Here is a 24,541-nt window from a genome sequence, read left to right as displayed (position 1 = left end):
TTCCCAAGGTCTCTAAGTCTCTGCTGAAATGATTATGTATACTGTATACTTTCCATTCAAGAAACTGGAACTTTTCACGACTTGACAAATAATCATTCCATTGATGCTGAGTGACTTGGGAAGTTGATTAGTGCTGGGGCCAAGTCTGAGTTAGTCCCAGTCATTGTTCATGTCGTTTCAGAGAATAGAAAGGAGGGACATAGATAGTAATGAGGCCAAGCCTTTCCTCACTGAGCCTTTTGTCTTCCTGCTGCCTGTCTGCCTCAAGCCTACCTGTCTGCTGCCTGTCTGCCTCAAGCCTACCTGTCTGCTGTCTGGCTGCTGCCTGTCTGCCTCAAGCCTACCTGTCTGCTGCCTGCCTGTCTGCTGCCTGTCTGCCTCAAGCCTACCTGTCTGCTGCCTGTCTGCTGCCTGTCTGCCTCAAGCCTACCTGTCTGCTGCCTGTCTGCCTCAAGCATACCTGTCTGCTGTCTGGCTGCTGCCTGTCTGCCTCAAGCCTACCTGTGTGCTGCCTGCCTGTCTGCTGCCTGTCTGCCTCAAGCCTACCTGCCTGTCTGCTGCCTGTCTGCCTCAAGCCTACCTGTCTGCTGTCTGTCTGCTGCCTGTCTGCTGCCTGTCTGCCTCAAGCCTACCTGCCTGTCTGCTGCCTGTCTGCCTCAAGCCTACCTGTCTGCTGTCTGTCTGCTGCCTGTCTGCTGCCTGTCTGCCTCAAGCCTACCTGCCTGTCTGCTGCCTGTCTGCCTCAAGCCTACCTGTCTGCTGCCTGTCTGCCTCAAGCCTACCTGTCTGCTGCCTGTCTGCCTCAAGCCTACCTGTCTGCTGTCTGTCTGCTGCCTGTCTGCTGCCTGTCTGCCTCAAGCCTACCTGCCTGTCTGCTGCCTGTCTGCCTCAAGCCTACCTGTCTGCTGCCTGTCTGCCTCAAGCCTACCTGTCTGCTGCCTGTCTGCCTCAAGCCTACCTGTCTGCTGCCTGCCTGTCTGCTGCCTGTCTGCCTCAAGCCTACCTGTCTTCTGCCTGTCTGCTGCCTGTCTGCCCCAAGCCTACCTGTCTGCTGCCTGCCTGTCTGCTGCCTGTCTGTCTGCTGCCTGTCTGCCTCAAGCCTACCTGCCTGCTGCTTGCTTGTCTGCCTGCTTGTCTGCCTGCTGCTTGCCTGCCTGCCTGCCTACTTGCCTGCTGCTTGTCTGCCTGCTTGTCTGCCTGCCTGCTGTCTGCCTGCGGCCTGCTTGTCTGCCTGCCTGCTTGCTTGTCTGCGTGCCTGCCTACCTGCTTGTCTGCCTGCTGCCTGCTTGTCTGCCTGTCTGTCTGCCTACCTGCCTGCCTGCCTGAATAATCCATTATGTCATCTAATTCTAGTGGTTCACTCTGCAAATGAGAGCTCAACTGACATTAGGGTTTGAATTTAAAAAGGAACTTGTAACTCCCATTTTGAAAAAGGTTTTATGTTTTTTAAGCTGACAGTGATGACGAAGTATTTTTAGCCTTTCTAAAAAAAAGAATGAACACAGATATTTGACTGCTTTGAAAAGAGAGAGGTTTGTGCCCTTAACTCTATATTTAGAGCATCCTTTCCTGTAGCAGATCTTCGACTGGGAGGGGTTTAAGTGAAAAACATTGGTTTGGACCAATTGATTATCGTTACAGAATCACATAGAGGAACAGCTCAATCAGCACACCTGCATTAGTCACCCCACCAGATACCCCCAGTGTAGGGATACTACCAGGGACAAACAACTCCTCCACTCCCTCTACAGTAGAGATTAGAACTCATTGTGACACAGACATATATATACCACCAAAGGACTTTGTACGTCAACAACGATGACTCAAACTATCAACAAACTTTATTTTCCCTCCATCCTGTCTGTGATGCATACAGAGCAGAGAAGCAGTATAATCCCAGTACATTTTCCAAGTAGGTGATTCATCATAGGGTATTGTATGGCATTTTGGTTGGGAGTATGAAACCATTATTGTCTCTGTCATCTAGAAGGCCACTGAGATTTTTTACCTTTATTTAACTAGGCAAGTCAGTTAAGAACTAATTCTTAATTACAATGACGGCCTACCATTGAACAGTGAGTTAACTGCCTTGTTCAGGGGCAGAACGACAGATTTTTACCTTGTCAGCTCGAGGATTCGATCCAGCAACCTTTCGGTAACTGGCCCAACGTTCTAACCACTAGGCAGCCTGCTGCCCTAAAAGAGAGAGAAGAAGAGAAGAGCCCCTGAATCTTACAGGAAGTAAACACAGTGCTCGGATGTTTCAGAGAAACGGCTTTGGTTCTGGACGACAACTTTGAACTCTTACCAAGCTGTGTGTGCGTGCCTGCCTCCCTGACTGTGTGTGAGAGTGTGTCGTGACTGTCGTACTCACAGATGAGTTAGGACTTCCGTCAGCCATCTGCCAGGTGTGTGATGGCTCTGCCTCTGTAAAGAGAGGAACACAATGACCCCTGTCTCTGTTGTCTTCTGACAACTCCCTTTCACTGTAATTATACTGAGGCTTTGTGTGTGTGTGTGTGTGTGTGTGTGTGTGTGTGTGTGTGTGTGTGTGTGTGTGTGTGTGTGTGTGTGTGTGTGTGTGTGTGTGTGTGTGTGGAGTGAGTGAGTGTGTGGAGTGAGTGTGTGGAGTGAGTGAGTGAGTGAGTGAGTGAGTGAGTGAGTGAGTGAGTGAGTGAGTGAGTGAGTGAGTGAGTGAGTGAGTGTGAGAGAGAGAGAGAGAGAGAGAGAGAGAGAGAGAGAGAGAGAGAGAGAGAGAGAGAGAGAGAGAGAGAGAGAGAGAGAGAGAGAGAGAGAGAGAGAGAGCTCCCTGCCGTTGTAATGATCCGTTGGGCTCTTTTGTACAAAACAACTCTCAGATAGAGAGAACTCCAGTTCACTAATCATTAACCAGGAGACTGGCTTTGGTTAGCTAGCATATCATAGTTGATAATATTTTGACATTAGCCAACCTGTTAACCGGAAATATGGCCAGATGATTGAGGGTAAAATGAATTGACCAGATGTAGTAGAAAGTCATCTCCTCTGAATAGCCCACAAATTTGTTGTATTTTTGTTAGACCATTATGTGTAACGACATTGTAAAGGGGATTTTCAGGGAGACGCCTCCTGCACAGAGGCAGAGAAAATGTCTAATTTGAGTTGAATTATTCTTGCGTACAGATGAAACTGACAAATGCAGAATTTACATGATTAATAATTGCAAAACACTAATTTAAAATCCATAACACATACTACATGACATGAATAGAATACAGAACACTTGAATCATTACAGGACACTTTCATGATGGAAATTGAAATGTTAAAATGTGATTGTAAAAAAGATAATTTTTGGAAAAACCATTTAAGAGCTAGAGTTATTAGACAGTCTGATAGCAGTGGGTAGAGTGGCGTTTCACAGACGGTTCGTACGGGCAGTTATACAGGGCAGTTATACAGGGCAGTTATACAGGGCAGTTATACAGGGCAGTTATACAGGACAGTTATACAGGACAGTTATACAGGACAGTTATACAGGGCAGTTATACAGGGCAGTTATACAGGACAGTTATACAGGGCAGTTATACAGGACAGTTATACAGGACAGTTATACAGGACAGTTATACAGGGCAGTTATACAGGACAGTTATACAGGGCAGTTATACAGGGCAGTTATACAGGACAGTTATACAGGGCAGTTATACAGGGCAGTTATACAGGGCAGTTATACAGGGCAGTTATACAGGACAGTTATACAGGACAGTTATACAGGGCAGTTATACAGGACAGTTATACAGGGCAGTTATACAGGGCAGTTATACCGGACAGTTATACAGGACAGTTATACAGGACAGTTATACAGGACAGTTATACAGGGCAGTTATACAGGACAGTTCATGGCTGTTTCTCAGGAGCCTGGTGGTGCAGTTACCTCTTTTTGGAGGGAGCAGGTCATTCAGTGAATGGTCAAGAGTGTGCATGTCCTTCACCAGGTACACTGCTGCCAGCTCTACCCTGCTCTGCAGTGATGGGAGCTGTGGTTGGACTGCTCCACCTCTGGAGATGATCCTCAAGGCCCTCCTCTGCACCCTGCCTAGTTGCTTTTTATTGTATCCAACTAACAGGACTCTACTGTATTCCAGACCAGACCTGACCAGTGTAGTGTATACTGTGACCAGATCTTCAGTGGGTAGGTCAATCCTGGCAAGAACAGTCAAAGTGCAGGTGTTTTGAGGCCTTCCTCACTGACTGCTCCACATGTATGTCACCACTGAGGTTAGAGTCTAGATGAAAACCAAGATACTTAGTTGTTTTTACCACTGGCACTTCCTGACCTACTAGGAGTAGTGGTGCAGGTTGTGGATGATCTCTAGAAAAGCATATCCACATTTCCAGACTCTTTCCCATTCAGGAGCATGTTGTTGGATGTGGCCCACTCTTCCAGCTGCTTCACCTCCAGATGTCCTCTTGGTTACTGGTTAAAGGTATGGCTCGGGACAGCCCTACATCGTCCAGTGTGTCACTGAAGACAACTTTTCGGGTGGACATGTGAAGGAGAAACAGATATGGTGAAACAACCCCACCTTGTGGCACACTAGAGGTGACCTCTGACCAAGGACTCAATGTGCCATTTGCCATCACCCTCTGTCTTCTTCCCCTGGTGTAACTGGGGTACCAGGCTAGTAACCATCACCCTCTGTCTTCTTCCCCTGGTGTAGCTGTGGAACCAGGCTAGAAACCATCACCCTCTGTCTTCTTCCCCTGTTGTAGCTGTGGTACCAGGCTAGAAACCATCACCCTCTGTCTTCTTCCCCTGCTGTAGCTGTGGAACCAGGCTAGAAACCATCACCATCTGTCTTCTTCCCCTGGTATAGCTGTGGAACCAGGCTAGAAACCTTGGACAGAGTTCAGTGTCAGACAGATGTTGCAGGAGCTTTGCGTGATCTACTGGATCAAGCGGGCTCGCGGGCCTCTTGGAGACAGGCCCTTTATATTCTAATCCGACAGTACCACATGTTCTGTAAACTCCAGGCTGAGAGGCTGAAAGTAAGACACAACAGAATCACACAGCATCAAAGATCCATTATCAGCGTTCCCTCGGCTCAGTCTGGCCTCAAACTTTAACGGTAACATTCAACACTGACAGATGTTTGATAGTGGCAGTTAAACAGGTCAAAGGTCAGTACTTAGTTACAGTAAATGCAGGAGAGGATTGACTCAAATCAGTTCCCATTACAGTCATAGTTAGAAAGTCCCAATGTTCTTCATGGTGATGCAGGTAGGCCTTTATACTACAGATGGACTTTGGAGACAAATATGTGGTTCAATTAGACCATAAAGACAAATGTTTTTTAATGAAAACGACCACAGGGGGTCTTTTAAGCCATAGTGTATGATCGCAGTGCCAGAAAGGAAAATAAATAGCCAAGCAATAGTGTCAGTTCCTCTGAGTCATGTTAATGTCTATATCTCTGGCTTTTCTTATTGGAAAATAATAAACAGATTAGGAAGAAAAGGGGGGGGGGTGTGACTCATTCATCTCTGGCGTTGCGTTTAAAGCCTGATGTTTTAAAGCCTGTGGTTTGCCACCACTGGCAGAGTGAGGTAGGGGTGTGTGAGACTTTCTTACTGTCCTGTCTCCTCACATCATGTCCAAGTCCACCTTCTCTGTTCACTGCAGCCTCAAAGAGAGCAGTGACCGAAATTGCACCCTGTCACTTTCAGCTCCCACACCTCCAGTTTGTGTGGACCTGTTCCTCCGTCTTGTCCTCCGTCAGGCCTTATGGTGGCTACAAGCTTCACACTGTCGATCGATGTGCAGGCATGTGCAAGGGCAGAGTATGCTTTTGGGGGGGGCAGCGCACACTTTTGTCCACATCGTCATTGTGTTCCACCCAGAGAGGAAGTCCCCCTTGTGTAGTGTAAATCCACTAGGGTCCTGGGGAACCAGAGTAGCTAACCAAGCAAGAGGGGCCAAGGCACTCTTTTTGACTCTATGTAGCGATGACGTTTGAACTTCCGGATCCGGTGTTATATGCTTTTTGCTTACAAATACTAGCTAGCTATATGTGTATACTAGCTAACTACAGTGCCTTGCGAAAGTATTCGGCCCCCTTGAACTTTGCGACCTTTTGCCACATTTCAGGCTTCAAACATAAAGATATAAAACTGTATTTTTTTGTGAAGAATCAACAACAAGTGGGACACAATCATGAAGTGGAACAACATTTATTGGATATTTCAAACTTTTTTAACAAATCAAAAACTGAAAAATTGTGCGTGCAAAATTATTCAGCCCCTTTACTTTCAGTGCAGCAAACTCTCTCCAGAAGTTCAGTGAGGATCTCTGAATGATCCAATGTTGACCTAAATGACTAATGATGATAAATACAATCCACCTGTGTGTAATCAAGTCTCCGTATAAATGCACCTGCACTGTGATAGTCTCAGAGGTCCGTTAAAAGCGCAGAGAGCATCATGAAGAACAAGGAACATACCAGGCAGGTCCGAGATACTGTTGTGAAGAAGTTTAAAGCCGGATTTGGATACAAAAAGATTTCCAAAGATTTAAACATCCCAAGGAGCACTGTGCAAGCGATAATATTGAAATGGAAGGAGTATCAGACCACTGCAAATCTACCAAGACCTGGCCGTCCCTCTAAACTTTCAGCTCATACAAGGAGAAGACTGATCAGAGATGCAGCCAAGAGGCCCATGATCACTCTGGATGAACTGCAGAGATCTACAGCTGAGGTGGGAGACTCTGTCCATAGGACAACAATCAGTTGTATATTGCACAAATCTGGCCTTTATGGAAGAGTGGCAAGAAGAAAGCCATTTCTTAAAGATATCCATAAAAAGTGTCGTTTAAAGTTTGCCACAAGCCACCTGGGAGACACACCAAACATGTGGAAGAAGGTGCTCTGGTCAGATGAAACCAAAATTGAACTTTTTGGCAACAATGCAAAACGTTATGTTTGGCGTAAAAGCAACACAGCTGAACACACCATCCCCACTGTCAAACATGGTGGTGGCAGCATCATGGTTTGGGCCTGCTTTTCTTCAGCAGGGACAGGGAAGATGGTTAAAATTGATGGGAAGATGGATGGAGCCAAATACAGGACCATTCTGGAAGAAAACCTGATAGAGTCTGCAAAAGACCTGAGACTGGGACGGAGATTTGTCTTCCAACAAGACAATGATCCAAAACATAAAGCAAAATCTACAATGGAATGGTTCAAAAATAAACATATCCAGGTGTTAGAAATGCCAAGTCAAAGTCCAGACCTGAATCCAATCGAGAATCTGTGGAAAGAACTGAAAACTGCTGTTCACAAATGCTCTCCATCCAACCTCACTGAGCTCGAGCTGTTTTGCAAGGAGGAATGGGAAAAAAATTTGGTCTCTCGATGTGCAAAACTGATAGAGACATACCCCAAGCGACTTACAGCTGTAATCGCAGCAAAAGGTGGCGCTACAAAGTATTAACTTAAGGGGGCTGAATAATTTTGCACGCCCAATTTTTCAGTTTTTGATTTGTTAAAAAAGTTTGAAATATCCAATAAGTGTCCCACTTGTTGTTGTGTCCCACTTGTTGTTGATTCTTCACAAAAAATACAGTTTTATATCTTTATGTTTGAAGTCTGAAATGTGGCAAAAGGTTGCAAAGTTCAAGGGGGCCGGATACTTTCGCAAGGCACTGTACATAGCTAGCTGTGTGTGTATAGTAACTAGCTACATGGCTAGCTGTGTGTATGCTAGCTAGCTACATAGCTAGCTTTGTGTGAGTACTAGCTAGCTCATAGCTAGCTGTGTGTGAATACTAGCTAGCTCATAGCTAGCTGTGTGTGAATACTAGCTAGCTACATAGCTAGCTGTGTGTGAATACTAGCTAGCTACATAGCTAGCTGTGTGTGAATACTAGCTAGCTACATAGCTAGCTGTGTGTGAATACTAGCTAGCTACATAGCTAGCTGTGTGTGAATACTAGCTAGCTACATAACTAGCTGTGTGTGAACTAGCTACATAACTAGCTGTGTGTGCTAGCTATAGCTAGCTAGCTACATAGCTAGCTGTGTGTGAACGCTAGCTACATAGCTAGCTGTGTGTGAATACTGATTATAATGTAGATTACCGGCTACTTCCTCCTCCTCAATCTTTGTTTCCGCCCACAGAGACGCCCTAATGTTTGTTTTTGTTAATTAGTAGGTTGAGTAGGTTTTGGCAAATGTAACTGCCACTGAGAAGCACCTCGAAAACTTCTCCCTGGTCTTCGGTCAGAGTGGTTGGTAGTAATGCTGATAATAACCTTGGTTTCCTCTCTCTCAAGGTACAACACGCCCCCCTCGAGACGGGGAGGTCCCCGGGGTTGATTACAACTTCCTGTCTGTGGAGGACTTCTTGAACCTTGAGCAGAGTGGAACACTACTGGAAATAGGAACGTTTGAAGGTGAGGATGATGATGCTGGGGGTGTTGGTTTTAGTGATGCTGGTGATGAGGATGATGCTGGTGGTGTTGGTTTTAGTGATGCTGTTGATGAGGATGATGCTGGTGGTGTTGGTTTTAGTGATGCTGGTGAGGAGGATGATGATGATGCTATGGTACTGTAGGAGTGGTGATGAGGATGATGCTGGTGGTGTTGGTTTTAGTGATGCTGGTGATGAGGATGATGCTGGTGGTGTTGGTTTTATCTGGTTGATGATGATGCTATGGTACTGTAGGAGTGCAGAAGATAATCTTTCTCTTTTTTGTAAGATTGTATTTAGGATTTCTGACCTGATAATATTTATTTTGATTATTATAATTTATAAAAAATTATACAATACAAAACATACACATACAAACAGATCACAAGGTTATCCTTACCTAGATTAGGACAGTGTACCACAGTGATACGTCTTCTGTCCTGACAGAATCCACCTGTGTGTGTGTGTGTGTGTGTGTAGTGTTAATCTCCTTGCCACCTGTACTATTGTGTGTTTGGCTCCTTTCTCCCTCCCCCGCAGACAGTGTCAAATACCTGTCCACAGGAGCCGGATGCCTTCCCAATACAAATGTGAGGCAGACCTACTGTACGTAGGTCTCAATGACATGCAGTTGCATTGAGATATGAGTCCAATTCTCATGCCCAACATTTTTTCTTTCCAAAAATTGTGGCGAGACTTTTCAAATCTATTTTCAAGATGATTTTTAAAGATCGGGATTTACAGTTCATCAGTTGTAGATAATGGCATACATTTATAATGTGGTTTTGAGTATGTTGCATTGCATTGTGGATGGTATTTGCTTATCAATGGGTTTTACAGGAAATAAACTTAAGCAACAGATCTGATACTGACCAGTGATAAGCCAGCCATTTGAATGTATACTTTAACAAGGTAAAGTTCTCTGAGCCGGCCCGTTGTCTTATGTTTGTATGCTCCCAGCTCCCTCTCAGTCCAAAACAACACTGACTAGGGAAAAAAGCCTGCTTTTCCTGCAGCTGCTTATTTCCACCATTTCAGGACTCTTTGTGCTCTGCCATTGTCTCTCTTTCCACTGCATTGAGATTTTATAGATCCCCTCCCCGCTATCTTTCTGGATCTATCTCTCTGTTCTCTACCTCTCTGTCCTCTATCTCTCTGTCCTCTATCTCTCTGTGTTCTATCTCCCGCTCCCTCCCCCTCCTTCTCTCACCCTCCCTCCCTCCCCCCTCTCTCAATTTCAATTCAATTTAAGGGGCTTTATTGGCATATGTTTACATTGCCAAAGCAAGTGAAATAGATAATAAACAAAAGTGAAATAAACAACAGTAAATGTCATTATGTCTATATACAGTGTTGTAACGATGAGCAAATAGTTACAAAAGGGAAAATAAATCTAGGTTATATTTATAATGGTGTTTGGTCTTCACTGGCTGCCCTTTTCGTGTGGAAACAGGTCACAAATCTCGATGCTGTGATTTCACCCAGTAGATATGGGAGTTTATCAAAATTGGATTTGTTTTCTAATTCTTTGTGCATCTGTGCAATCTGAGGGAAATGTGTATCTCTGAAATGGTCATACATTTGGCAGGAGGTTAGGAAGTGCAGCTCAGTTTCCACCTCATTTTGTGGGCAGTGTGCACATAGCCTGTCTTCTCTTGAGGGCCAGGTCTGCCTACTTTTCTCAATAGTAAGGCTATGCTCACTGAGTCTGTACATAGTGAAGCATTCCTTCATTTTGGGTCAGTTACGGTGATCAGGTATTATGCCACTAAGGACTCTCTGTTTAGCATTCTAGTCTGCTCAGCTTTTTTCCAATGTGTAATTCTCTTTTTGTTTTCTCATGATTTGTTTGGGTCTAATTGTGTTGCTGTCCTGTGATCCGGTGGGGTCTGTTTGTGTTTGTGCTTAGGGGACTCTTCTCTAGGTTCATATCAAATTTTATTGGTCACATACACATATTTAGCAGATGTTATTGCGGGTGCAGTGATATTCTTGTCTCTGTAGGTGTAGGGGATGGCATTGTTATGGAAGGTTTGGGAATCGCTTCCTTTTAGGTGGTTGTAGAATTTAATGTCTCTTTTCTGGATTTTGATCATTAGCAGGTGTCGGCCTATTTCTGCTCTGCATGCATGATTTGCTGTTTTACGTTGTAGACAGAGGATATTTGTGCAGAATTCTGCATGCAGAGGTTCAATTTGGTGTTTGTCCCATTTTGTGAATTCTTGGTTGGTGAGCGGACCCCAGACCTCACAACCATAAAGGGCAATGAGTTCTATAACTGATTAAAAATACTTGAATGTTGTGTTACGTTTGATGGCATAGGCCTTACTTGCCTTGTCTCTCAGATCGTTCACAACTTTGTGGAAGTTACCTGTCGCGCTGATGTAATTTTTTTTGTGTGCTCTAGGGCAACGGTGTCTAGATGGAATTTGTATTTGTGGTCTTGGCAACTGGACCTTTTTTGTAACACCATCATATTTTGTCTTACTGAGATGTACTGTCAGGGCCCAGGTCTGTCAGGGCCCAGGTCTGTCAGGGCCCAGGTCTGTCAGGGCCCAGGTCTGGCAGAATCTGTGCAGAAGATCTAGGTGCTGCTGTAGGCCCTACTTGGTTGGGGACAGAAGCACCAGATCATCAGCAAACAGTAAACATTTGGCTTCAGATTCTAGTAGGGAGAGGCCGGTGCTCTCTCTCTCCCTTCCTCTCTCCTTCCCAATCCCCTCCCTCTCTCCCTCCCCCTCCCTCTCTCATCCCCTTCTATCTGTCTCACACCCTCCTCCCTCCCTCCCTCCCTCCCTCCCTCCCTCCCTCCCTCCCTCCCTCCCTCCCTCCCTCCCTCCCTCCCTCCCTCCCTCCCCATCCCCCTACCACTTCCTATCTCCCCCTCCCTCCCTCCCTCCCTCCCTCCCTCCCTCCCTCCCTCCCTCCCTCCCTCCCTCCCTCCCCATCCCCCTACCACTTCCTATCTCCCCCTCCCTCTCTCCCTCCCCGTTCCTCTCTCCTTCTCCCTCCCTCTCTTCTCCCTCTCTCTCTCCCTCTCCCTCCATCTCTTTCTCAGGCATGCTAATGTCCCTGTTGTTGCCTAGGTAACTATTATGGGACGCCTAAGCCGCCGAGGCAGCCCGTGGTTGGGACAGTGATTCTCAGTGATGCTGTGCTCCTCAACGGCCCTCCAGGCTCCCAGCAGTCCACTCCCAAGCGCACCAAGTCCTACAATGACATGCAAAACGCCCAAGTAGTACCTGCTGACTACGAGGATGACGACCAGGCCACAGAAATGAACAACAGTTTTACAGGTATGTCATTTTACATGCCGTCAGACAATTACACAGAGACTACCACTACCAAACCAGGCGGCTGTTCAATGGGGGATGTGTGTGTTTGGGGTGTGGGTGAGTTGTGTGTGTGCTCATTTCTACGCACATGTTTAAAAGCATGTGTGAGGGAGAGTGTGTATCTGCGTTTGTGCTCTCCACTCTTCTGCCCTGTGTTGCTGGGTGTCTCTCGCTTTCTCTCTTTCTCTTGTTCTCTCTCTCGCTCCCTCCATCTTTCTCTCTTGTTTTCTCTCTCTCTCGCGCCATCTTTCCCTCTCTCTCACTCTCTCACTCTCTTCCTCTCTCTCTCACTCTTCCTCTCTTTCTCTCTCTCAACAACACTTTGTGAATAGTTTTTTAGGCATAATGTCTGACTGAGTTTGAAATATCACTTGTGTTAATGTGTTAGCCCGGACTGGAGAGTTTGTGAGACAGTCAGTCAGTTCCTAGATGGAGTTTTTTTTCTCCTTCTATGCTCACTCTGTGTGTCCTGCCAGTCTGTCAGAGTGGTGAATTAGCGTTTGATCACCCCTGAAAGGCTCACGGAAGTGAGAGAGGGATGATGAAGTCAGGGAGGGCAAGATAGAGGGGGGTTTAAGAGAAATAGAGGCTGACTGCATGTTCATTATAGTCATTGGGCCCCATTCCTTTGGACTAGCAGGCAGGGGGTTTACAGAGGGAGGGAGAGAAAGTTAAGAAAGGAAAAATGTTTAGCAGTCGTGAACCATAGTATATACTTTTGTTGCTGTTGGTTTTAGTAGTCCTATATTGCACACAGTACTCTTAGCATAAATTGTCTTATCATTCCACCCTTAGAGTCCCACATTCCTGTTACAGCAGGAAACATAAACCTCCTCTCTCTGTTTTGTTCTGTGTTGTCGTGCTCCTTACTTTCCCAGGATCCTTAGTTCGTAGTCTCTTCCCCTCTCCCTTGTTGTGCACAGGTAACCCTAGCGACCAGGACGAGAGCTGCCGCGGTGTTCTACGGCCGTACCCCGCGCGCGAGAACGCTCCGTCCTATGGTCTGAACAACGTGGCCGCATCCACCTCGGACAGCGGGCAGCAGACACACGCCCAGCCCCAGGCCTCCCCAGAAGACCCCCTAGGACCCCTGCCAGGCAACTGGGAGATGGCCTACACCGAGAACGGAGAAGTCTACTTTATAGAGTACGTATAATATACCCTAAATCCTATCCTAAATCCCTATGGCCTGTACCTTAGCTTACACCGAGAACGGAGAAGTCTACTTTATAGAGCATGTATAATATACATTACATGACCAAAAGTATGTGGACACCTGCTCGTCAAACATCTCATTCCAAAATCATGGGCAGTAATATGGAGTTGGTCACCCCTTTGCTGCTATAACAGCCTCCACTCTTCTGGAAAGGATTTCCACTAGATGTTGGAACATTTCTGCGGGGACTTGCTTTAATTCAGCCACAAGAGCGTTAGGGAGGTCGGGCACTCATGTTGGGCGATTAGGCCTGGCTCGCAGTCAGCGTTCCAATTCATCCGAAAGGTGTTTGATGGGGTTAAGGTCAAGGCTCTGAAGGCCAGTCAAGTTCTTCCAAACTGATCTTGACAAACCATTTCAATATGGAACTCGCTTTGTGCATGGAGGCATTGTCATGCCGAAACAGCAAAGGGATGGTCTAGAATGTCATTGTATGCCGTAGCGTTAAGATTTCACTGCAACTAAGGGGCCTAGCCCGAACCATGAAAAATAGCCCCAGACCATTATTCCTCCTCCAACAAACTTTGCGATTGGCTCTATGCATTTAGGCAGGTAGTGGCCTCCTAGCATCCGCCAAACGCAGATTCGTCCGTCGGACTGCCAGATGGTGAAGCATGATTCATCACTCCAGAGTACATGTTTCCACTGCTCCAGAGTCCAATGGTGGTGAGCTTTACACCACTCTAGCCAACGCTTGACATTGCACGTGGTGATCTTAGGCTTGTGTGTGGCTGTTCAGCCATGGAAACCCATTTCATGAAGTTCCCGACAACAGTTATTGTGCTGACATTGTTTCCAGAGGCAGTTTGGAACTCGGTAGTGAGAGTTGCAACCGAGGACAGCCGATGTGTACGCGCTTCAGCACTCAGCGGTACCGTTCTGTGAGCTTGTGTGGCCTACCACTTCGTGGCTGAGCCGTTGTTGCTCCTAGATGTTTCCACTTCACAATAGCTGCACTTACAGTTGACCGGGGAAGCTCTAGCAGGGCAGAAATTTGATAAACTGACTTGTTGGAAAGGTGGCATCCTATGACGGCGCCAAGTTGAAAGTCACTGAGCTCTTCAGTAAAGCCATTCTACTGCCAGTGTTTGTCTATGGAGATTGCATTGCCGTGTGCTCGATTGTATACACCTGTCAGCAATTTAAAAAATAATGATAAGACATGAAATAGTAAGTTACACAATAGGAATAAAATACACAAGAATGGAGCAATATACAGGGAGCACCAGTACCAGATCAATGTGGAGCTATATACAGGGACTACCAGTACCAGATCAATGTGGAGCTATATACAGGGAGCACCAGTACCAGATCAATGTGGAGCTATATACAGGGACTACCAGTACCAGATCAATGTGGAGCTATATACAGGGAGCACCAGTACCAGATCAATGTGGAGCTATATACAGGGACTACCAGTACCAGATCAATGTGGAGCTATATACAGGGAGCACCAGTACCAGATCAATGTGGAGCTATATACAGGGACTACCAGTACCAGATCAATGTGGAGCTATATACAGGGACTACCAGTACCAGATCAATGTGGAGCTATATACAGGGACTACCAGTACCAGATCAATGTGGAGCTATATACAGGGACTACCAGTACCAGATCAATGTGGAGCTATATACAGGGACTACCAGTACCAGATCAATGTGGAGCTATATACAGGGACTACCAGTACCAGATCAATGTGGAGCTATATACAGGGAGCACCAGTACCAGATCAATGTGGAGCTATATACAGGGAGCACCAGTACCAGATCAATGTGGAGCTATATACAGGGACTACCAGTACCAGATCAATGTGGAGCTATATACAGGGAGCACCAGTACCAGATCAATGTGGAGCTATATACAGGGAGCACCAGTAGCAGATCAATGTGGAGCTATATACAGGGAGTACCAGTACCAGATCAATGTGGAGCTATATACAGGGAGCACCAGTACCAGATCAATGTGCAGAGGTTACGAGGCATTTGAGGTAGATATGTACATGAAGGCAGGGTAAAGTGACTAGGCATCAGGATAGATAATAATAATAATAATAAGGTATTTGAGGTAGATATGTACATTAAGGCAGGGTAAAGTGACTAGGCATCAGGATAGATAATAATAATAAGGTATTTGAGTTAGATATGTACATTAAGGCAGGGTAAAGTGACTAGGCATCAGGATAGATAATAATAATAATAATAAGGTATTTGAGGTAGATATGTACATTAAGGCAGGGTAAAGTGACTAGGCATCAGGATAGATAATAATAATAATAATAAGGTATTTGAGGTAGATATGTACATTAAGGCAGGGTAAAGTGACTAGGCATCAGGATAGATAATAATAATAAGGTATTTGAGGTAGATATGTACATTAAGGCAGGGTAAAGTGACTAGACATCAGGATAGATAATAATAATAAGGTATTTGAGGTAGATATGTACATTAAGGCAGGGTAAAGTGACTATACATCAGGATAGATAATAATAATAAGGTATTTGAGGTAGATATGTACATTAAGGCAGGGTAAAGTGACTAGGCATCAGGATAGATAATAATAAGGTATTTTTTTATAAAAAAAAATATTTAACCTTTATTTAACCAGGTAGGCTAGTTGAGAAAAAGTTCTCATTTGCAACTGTGACCTGGCCAAGATAAAGCAAAGCAGTTCGACACATACAACAACACAGAGTTACACATGGAATAAACAAACATACAATCAATAATGCAGTAGAAAAGTCTATATACAGCATGTGCAAATGAGGTAGGATAAGAGAGGTAAGGCAATAAATAGGCCTCAGTGGTGAAGTATTTACAATATAGCAATTAAACACTGGAATGGTAGATGTGCAGAAGATGAATGTGCAAGTTGAGATACTGGGGTGCAAAGGAGGAAGATAAATAAATAAATACAGTATGGGGTTGAGGAAGATTGGATGGGCTATTTACAGATGAGCTATGTACAGGTGCAGTGCTCAGCTTAAAGCTAGTGAGGGGGGTAAGAGTCTCCAACTTCAGAGATTTTTGCAGTTCGTTCCAGTCATTGACAGCAGAGAACTGGAAGGAGAGGCGGCCAAAGTAAGAATTGGCTTTGGGGGTGACCAGTGAGATATACCTGCTGGTGTGCGTGCTACGGGTGGGTGCTGCTATGGTGACCAGTGAGCTGAGATAAGGCGGGGCTTTACCTAGCAGAGACTTGTAGATGACCTAGAGCCAGTGGGTTTGGCGACTAGTATGAAGCGAGGGCAATTTTGGATTGGAGATGTTTAATGTGATTCTGGAAGGAGAGTTTACAGTCTAACCAGACACTTAGGTATTTGTAGTTGTCCACATATTCTTAGTCAGAACTGTCCAGAGTAGTGATGCTGGATGGGCGGGCAGGTGCGGTCAGCGATCAGATGAAGAGCATGCATTTAGTTTCACTTGCATTTAAGAGCAGTTGGAGGCCACGGAAGGAGAGTTGTATGGCATTGAAGCTCATCTGAAGGTTAGTTAAGGTGTCCAACGAAGGGCCAGAGGTATACAGAATGGTGTCGTCTGCGTAGAGGTGGATCAGAGAATCACCAGCAGCGAGAGCGACATCATTGATGTTTACAGAGAAGAGAGTCGGCCCGAGAATTGAACCCTGTGGCACACCCATAGAGACTGCCAGCGGTCCGGACAACAGGCCCTCCGATTTGACATACTGAACTCTATCGGAGAAGTAGTTGGTGAACCAGGCGAGGCAATCATTTGAGAGACCAAGGCCAATAAGAATGTTGTGATTGACAGAGTCGAAAGCCTTAGCCAGGTCGATGAATACGGCTCCCCAGTAATGTCTCTTATCGATGGCGGTTATGATATCGTTTAGGACCTTGAGCGTGGCTGAGGTGCACCCATGACCAGCTCTGAAACCAGATTGCATAGCGGAGAAGGTACATTGAGATTCAAAATGGTCAGTAATCTGTTTGTTAACTTGGCTTTCAAAGATCTTAGAAAGGTAGGGTAGAATAGATCTGGTCTGTAGCAGTTTGGATCTAGAGGGTTTCCCCCTTTGAAGAGGGGGATGACCACAGCAGCTTTCCAATCCATGGGAATCTCAGACAATACGAAAGAGAGGTTGAACAGGCTAGTAATAGGGGTTGCAATAATTTCTTTAGATTATTTTAGAAAGAGAGGGTCCAGATTGTCTTGCCCAGCTGATTTGTAGGGGTCCAGATTTTGCAGCTCTTTCAGAACATCAGCCATCTGGATTTGGGTGAAGGAGAAGTGGGGGAGGTTTGGGCGAGTTGCTGTGGGGAGCACAGGGCTGTTGACCGGCGTAGGGGTAGCCAGGTGGAAAGCATGGCCAGTCGTGGAAAAATGCTTATTGAAATTCTCAATTATTGTGGATTTATCGGTAGTGACAGTGTTTCCTAGCCTCAGTGCAGTGGGCAGCTGGGAGGAGGTGCTCTTATTATAGACTTTACAGTGTCCCATAACTATTTTGAGTTTGTGCTACAGGATGCACATTTCTGTTTGAAAAAGCTAGTCAAGGGCTATATATATTCCTAGTTCTCATTTTTTTGAATGGGGCATGCTTATTTAAGATGGTGAGGAAGGCACTTTTAAAGAATAACCAGCCATCCTCTACTGACAGGATGAGGTCAATGTCATTCCAGGATACCCCGGCCAGGTCAATTAGAAAGGCCTGTTCGCAGAAGTGTTTTAGGGAGCGTTTGACAGTGATGAGGGGTGGTCGTTTGACTGCAGACCCATTATGGATGCAGGCAATGAGGCAGTGATCGCTGCGATTGTGGTTGAAAACTGCAGAGGTGTATTTGGAGGGCGAGTTAGTTAGGATGATATCTATCATGGTGCCCATGTTTACGGATTTGGGGTGGTACCTGGTAGGTTCATTGATAATTTGTGTGAGATTGAGGGCATCAAGCTTAGATATGTACATGAAGGCAGGGTAAAGTGACTAGGCATCAGGATAGATAATAATAATAAGGTATTTGAGGTAGATATGTACATTAAGGCAGGGTAAAGTGACTAGGCATCAGGATAGATAATAATAAGGTATTTGAGGTAGATATGTACATGAAGGCAGGGTAAAGTAACTAGACATCAGGATAGATAATAATAAGGTATTTGATAATAGATAATAATAAGGTATTTGAGGTAGATATGTACATGAAGGCAGGGTAAAGTAACTAGACATCAGGATAGATAATAATAAGGTATTTGAGGTAGATATGTACATGAAGGCAGGGTAAAGTAACTAGACATCAGGATAGATAATAATAAGGTATTTGAGGTAGATATGTACACGAAGACAGGGTAAAGTGACTAGGCATCAGGATAGATAATATTTAGAATACAATTAAGAACAGAGTAGCAGCAGCATATGATGAGTGTAAAAGTGTGTGTGTGTGTATATATGTTTGTCTGTGTTGTGTCAGTATGCGTGTGTATGTTAAGTGTGTGTGCATGTGTATTGTTTGACTGTGTGAGTGCGTTTGTATATAGTGTGTGTATATAAAGTCTAGTGAATGTGTATATAAAGCCTAGTGAGTGTGTATATGGTGTGTGTATATAAACTCTAGTGAGTGTGCGTAGGGTCAGTGTAAGATGGATTCAGTGCAGACAGTTTGGGTACCATTAATTGACTACTTAGCAGTCGGGCTATTTAGCAGTCTTATGGCTTGAGGGTAGCAGAGGTCTCTGCACCTGTCGGTCCGAGAGCCGATGCTCCGGTGTCGTTGCCAGACAGTAGCAGAGTGAACAGTCTATGGCTTGGTATCGTTGCCAGACAGTAGCAGAGTGAACAGTCTATGGCTTGGTTGGCTGGAGTCTTTGGCAATTTTTTGGGCCTTCCTCTGATACCACCTGAGTATAGAGGTCCTGGATGGCAGGGAGCTCGGGCCCAATGATGTACTGGGCTGTCTGAACCACCCATAGTGTACATATTCACCCTATACCCTATGTAAGTACCGTTAGCATACACTGAGAATGGAGAGGTCTACTTCATAGACTACATACCCTATATACTCTCTGTTCTGTATCCCACTATTATCCCTCCCTCCCCTCCCCCAGAAAGGCCTGTCGGTGCTCTCCAGGCTGTTAATCTTCTATAGTCTGATCTCCTTAGAGATCACAGGCAGATCAGATCACCTGACCACCTCAATGAAGCACAGCCCTCTGCCCTCAGACCAACACACAGAGCTGGGTCTGCCTGCTTGTCTGCCTGCCTGGCTGGGAGAGGATGATGAAATGGCTTTGTGCATTCAACACCTGCATGTTGGTCTGCTTTAGGATTGACAGGAAAGCTTGTAGTGGTGACGTTGAGGATACAGCTACCTATTCTAGACAACATGTCGACAATGACCCCTTCCAACCCTTTTGTCTGTGTTTCTCAGTGGGGGAGAAGTCTTTTTGGTGTTGCGTTAATCTCTGTTTGGTTTTACTTGCTTGTTGACAAGCCTATTGACTTTAACCCCTTACATCCTTGTGCTGATGAGATCATTGGTCTTTTGTTAGCTTTTAGTGCTCATCACCTTGACTTCAGAGCCAGTCTTTAACAGCTCTGTGTGTTTGTTGTTTCCTCAGCCACAACACAAAGACCACATCGTGGATTGACCCTCGCTGTCTGGAGAAACCTCTAAAATCTCTGGAAGAGTGTGAGGATGATGGTAAGCCAGGCCCTGTGTGTGTGTGTGTGTGTGTGTGTGAGAGTGAGAGTGAGAGAGTGAGAGAGTGAGAGAGTGAGAGAGTGAGAGAGAGAGAGAGAGAGAGAGAGAGAGAGAGAGAGAGAGAGAGAGAGAGAGAGAGAGAGAGATGGAGACTCTCTGGAAGAGTGTGAGGATGATGGTAAGCCAGGCCCTGTGTGTGTGAGAGTGAGAGTGAGAGAGTGAGAGAGTGAGAGAGAGAGAGAGAGAGAGAGAGAGAGAGAGAGAGAGAGAGAGAGAGAGAGAGAGAGAGAGAGAGAGAGAGAGAGAGAGAGAGAGAGAGAGAGAGAGAGAGAGAGAGAGAGAGAGAGAGAGAGAGAGAGAGAGAGAGAGAGAGAGAGAGAGAGAGAGAGAGAGAGAGAGAGAGAGAGAGAGAGAGAGAGAGAGAGAGAGAGAGAGAGAGAGAGAGAGAGAGACACTCATTTCTGTGATCTATTGTTTACCTCCTAATCTTGCACCATGTTGATGGTATCAGAAGGTGGTGCCACTGAGCTCATATCTATCTATATATGATAAAGTCTGTTTCTATACACTGGTCCCATTATTACCACGACAATGTTTTGATACCTTAGTCAAATTGGAAAGAGGTTATTTTTGAGATTGGCTTTCCATCTAAGGAATTGTGTAATAGTTCCTTTGAAGATGTTTTTATTATTATTTATTTGTTACACCACTGTGTACATTGTACATTTTCAAATAAATATCTATGCAACAATGTTAGATTCATTTTGTTCAGGAACATACAAGTAACGATATAGATGTCTGTGTGAAAGTTCAGAAGAAATTCTTCGAACAATATCAGAAATGGCACCACCATGTGGCCATTTAGATAACTGTCATGTGTCATCTCTTAGTTCCATACATCATTGATTTTAGGGATTACGGTGCATCTATGTTTCAGTAAATACTGATTTGGTTACTTAAATATTTCTATTTCTCCCTCCTTGTCTTTCTCTCTAATATTACTTTACTGTCTCTCCTTATTTTCCTTTCTGTGTCATTCCTTCACCCAATCAACCACCCTTTCTGTTTCATCCTGCTCTCTTCACCGTGGAGAAGAAGGGGTACATACGGAGGAGCCGGACAATGAGCTAGGTATGCCCCTTTATTCTCTCACTCTCTCACTCTGTTTCTGTCGTTGCATTTCTATCGGCTGTGTATTGGTGAGGGTTATGGTGACTCTCAATCTTTTCTTTCTATACTGTTAATCAATAACATTTGATTTGAAAAGTGTTTTATACGAAACCTTGATCTACAATTACTAGATTCTTTCTTACCATGTCACTCATCTATTTGGATGTGTCACGATAATCGTATAATTTGGCTCCTATATTCACTTAATTAACGCGGTGTACTGCTTGCTTCTAACTGAGTGAGTGATTTCCTTTTTATGCAGGAGACACATTAGGAAGGTGTTTGATTTGACGTCTCAGGTTGCCCTCCGTAGTTACGGCTGCTCCACAGACTAGACTATTTGGCAGAAACAGAAAGGCTCCTGAAAGGGAACGCAATCTCTGACTCTTTCAGGGCTCTGAGTCTCGGGCCTATGAGCTCCTTTTACGTCTGGCACATCAGAAGCAGGCAGTGTATGATTATCGATTGTGAAAGCCAGCCTGCTCCAAAGTGTTTTTGTCGGTGTTCACAGCAGCCCACGCTAACACATTGCGCTAATGTCTTTGTATGAAATCAAATACGGTGAGGAGGAGAATGAGATGCTAACGCTTTATTGGGAGTGTCAGCTTAATAGTCTCTCTGTCAGACAATTCCCTTTGAGCGCCGATGCAGCCGAGCGTGTGCACGTGTACGGGCTTGTGTGCGCATGCTGGAGGAGGCAGTGTTTGAAAGATATACTGAAACACGGTAACATCTGCAGTGAACACATAGCCAGAAACTGCATGTAGATGACCAGTTATGTAAAGTACAATCATACAGATGCATGATGTTGGCTCTCTGCATTGTCGTGAATGTCTTCTGACTCCCCCGAGTCATGCAGACTGTCGTGGAGACTGTCGTGGAGACTGTCGTGCAGACTGTCGTGTAGACTGTTGGGCCAATGTGATTTTTGTCTGAACGTGCTGAGAATATTGTAATGTTTATTTCTATAAAGATGTCCATTGAAAGCAGATATGCAATTTGTTGACACCACAACACAGTACCGACTTAGATGCACATTATCCCGAATGCTAATCAATAAAAATGTCTGTTAAATCGCTGCTCTATTTTGCTTGTTTACAGCGGTTCATTTCACAGGTAGGCTCTCTTGTATTCTTACATCACCAACATTTGGAGAATAAAGTCACTAACATGGTCTGTTTTAAAACGTGGCCCAACTCTCTTAATATATGGTTCTGGACTGGCCTATAAGTACTGGCCTGCTGGCTACGTTCACTTGTCTGAGGCGTGCAATTGTGTCCATCTATCAGCTGTTTGTAGCTGTTGATAATGTAGAAAACAACCTGGTTCTGTTCTGAAGACAGAGACAGATATGAGCAGGCTGGGTCTGACTGGATGAATAGTAAATCTAGTAGGTGGGAGCGGTCAAGCTCTGTAGTCTCATTTAGTTCAGAATCTCCCCTGACAGCTGACTGTGTGTGTAGCCTGTCTGTGTGTAGCCTGTGTGTGTGTGTGTAGCCTGTGTGTGCCTCGCTCAGTGAGGTAGAGGGAGTAGTTTGACTCCATATTAGATATCTGCACCGTGGCCCACTGACTGTACTGAGTCATGACAGGTAAACATAGATTCACTTCAGAGTTGGTTTACACACCTGGGAGACCTTGAATAGAGCACAGCGTCATCCTCTGAAGTACTTCCTGAAGGAGAACACTGCCTTAATGAATGTGTCATTACAGTGATCTAACATTGCTTTTCCTTCTCTGTTTCAGAGCTGCCTGCTGGATGGGAGAAGATAGATGACCCAGTGTATGGGGTTTACTACGTAGAGTAAGTTGGAACACCTCACGCTTCATCTCTTTTCACATGCCTCTCATTAACCCCACAATAATTCATACGACGGAATACATCAGCATTTTCATGAAGTTTCAGTTGAACTAGCATTTTCTCTCAGCCTCTCGTCAGACCGTTTCTACATTCTGTGAACTATAATTGGTTTGAAGCTACGTAGATGTATCTGAAACCGGACTCCATTTTGTGTAGCCAGTGTGTAGTTTGTGTAGACCTATGAGGTTGTCACGGAGCTGGTGGGATTTACGAGGCTGTGAGCCAGAGGATGTCCAACACTATGTACTGTCATTTATCATGGTGACAATCAATATCCCACACTCATCCTTTCCCTCTCCTCTCTCTCTCTCTCTCTCATCATCAGTCACATCAACAGGAAGACCCAGTATGAGAACCCCATAGTGGAGGCTAAACGCAGGATGCAGCTGGAGCAGCAGCAGCCGCAGCCTCCTGAAGGTGAGCGGTACATTCGAGGTTCGTTTCCTGCCCTGGCACGGCACCATTTCTTTCTTTCTTCACGTCTGTCTCGTCTTGTCACGTCTTGTCTCACGTCTTGTCTCACGTCTTGTCTCACGTCTTGTCACGTCTTGTCTCACGTCTTGTCTCATGTCTTGTCTCACGTCTTGTCACGTCTTGTCTCACGTCTTGTCACGTCTTGTCTCACGTCTTGTCACGTCTTGTCTCGTCTTGTCACGTCTTGCCTCACGTCTTGTCACGTCTTGTCTCACGTCTTGTCTCATGTCTTGTCTCACGTCTTGTCTCACGTCTTGTCTCACGTCTTGTCTCACGTCTTGTCTCACGTCTTGTCTCACGTCTTGTCACGTCTTGTCTCGTCTTGTCACGTCTTGCCTCACGTCTTGTCACGTCTTGTCTCACGTCTTGTCTCATGTCTTGTCTCACGTCTTGTCTCATGTCTTGTCTCACGTCTTGTCTCACGTCTTGTCTCACGTCTTGTCTCACGTCTTGTCTCACGTCTTGTCTCACGTCTTGTCTCATGTCTTGTCTCACGTCTTGTCTCATGTCTTGTCTCACGTCTTGTCTCACGTCTTGTCTCGTGTCTTGTCTCATGTCTTGTCTCACGTCTTGTCTCACGTCTTGTCTCATGTCTTGTCTCACGTCTTGCCTCACGTCTTGTCTCGTCTTGTCACGTCTTGCCTCACGTCTTGTCACGTCTTGTCTCACGTCTTGTCTCATGTCTTGTCTCACGTCTTGTCTCACGTCTTGTCTCATGTCTTGTCTCACGTCTTGTCACGTCTTGTCTCACGTCTTGTCTCACGTCTTGTCACGTCTTGTCTCACGTCTTGTCTCATGTCTTGTCTCACGTCTTGTCTCACGTCTTGTCTCACGTCTTGTCTCATGTCTTGTCTCACGTCTTGTCTCACGTCTTGTCTCACGTCTTGTCACGTCTTGTCTCGTCTTGTCACGTCTTGCCTCACGTCTTGTCACGTCTTGTCTCACGTCTTGTCTCATGTCTTGTCTCACGTCTTGTCTCACGTCTTGTCTCATGTCTTGTCTCACGTCTTGTCTCACGTCTTGTCTCACGTCTTGTCTCACGTCTTGTCTCACGTCTTGTCTCATGTCTTGTCTCACGTCTTGTCTCATGTCTTGTCTCACGTCTTGTCTCACGTCTTGTCTCGTGTCTTGTCTCATGTCTTGTCTCACGTCTTGTCTCACGTCTTGTCTCATGTCTTGTCTCACGTCTTGCCTCACGTCTTGTCACGTCTTGCCTCACGTCTTGTCACGTCTTGTCTCACGTCTTGTCTCATGTCTTGTCTCACGTCTTGTCTCACGTCTTGTCTCACGTCTTGTCTCACGTCTTGTCTCACGTCTTGTCTCACGTCTTGTCTCACGTCTTGTCTCACGTCTTGTCTCATGTCTTGTCTCACGTCTTGTCTCAT

General features: G+C 45.4%; 1 protein-coding gene across 4 annotated transcripts in view; it reads left to right on the top strand.

The window, feature by feature from the left end:
• Nucleotides 1–24,541, top strand: part of LOC139368823 (membrane-associated guanylate kinase, WW and PDZ domain-containing protein 1-like) — a 205,430-nt gene that overhangs the window by 128,533 nt on the left and 52,356 nt on the right. For 2 of the 4 annotated variants that reach the window (XM_071108216.1, XM_071108213.1), the window contains exons 3-9: nucleotides 8,311–8,430; nucleotides 11,534–11,743; nucleotides 12,706–12,928; nucleotides 19,569–19,651; nucleotides 20,747–20,782; nucleotides 22,568–22,625; nucleotides 23,008–23,117. In XM_071108216.1, coding sequence (XP_070964317.1) covers nucleotides 8,311–8,430; nucleotides 11,534–11,743; nucleotides 12,706–12,928; nucleotides 19,569–19,651; nucleotides 20,747–20,782; nucleotides 22,568–22,625; nucleotides 23,008–23,117 — 840 coding nt within the window. Of the gene's footprint in view, nucleotides 1–8,310; nucleotides 8,431–11,533; nucleotides 11,744–12,660; nucleotides 12,929–19,568; nucleotides 19,652–20,743; nucleotides 20,783–22,567; nucleotides 22,626–23,007; nucleotides 23,118–24,541 lie in introns of all 4 variants that reach the window. The other 2 variants (XM_071108214.1, XM_071108212.1) reach the window with 2 other exon arrangements.

The sequence above is a fragment of the Oncorhynchus clarkii genome, chromosome 16 (genome assembly GCF_045791955.1).
Source record: "Oncorhynchus clarkii lewisi isolate Uvic-CL-2024 chromosome 16, UVic_Ocla_1.0, whole genome shotgun sequence".
NCBI classification, from domain to species: domain Eukaryota; kingdom Metazoa; phylum Chordata; class Actinopteri; order Salmoniformes; family Salmonidae; genus Oncorhynchus; species Oncorhynchus clarkii.
This window is presented reverse-complemented; position numbering and strand designations above follow the sequence as displayed.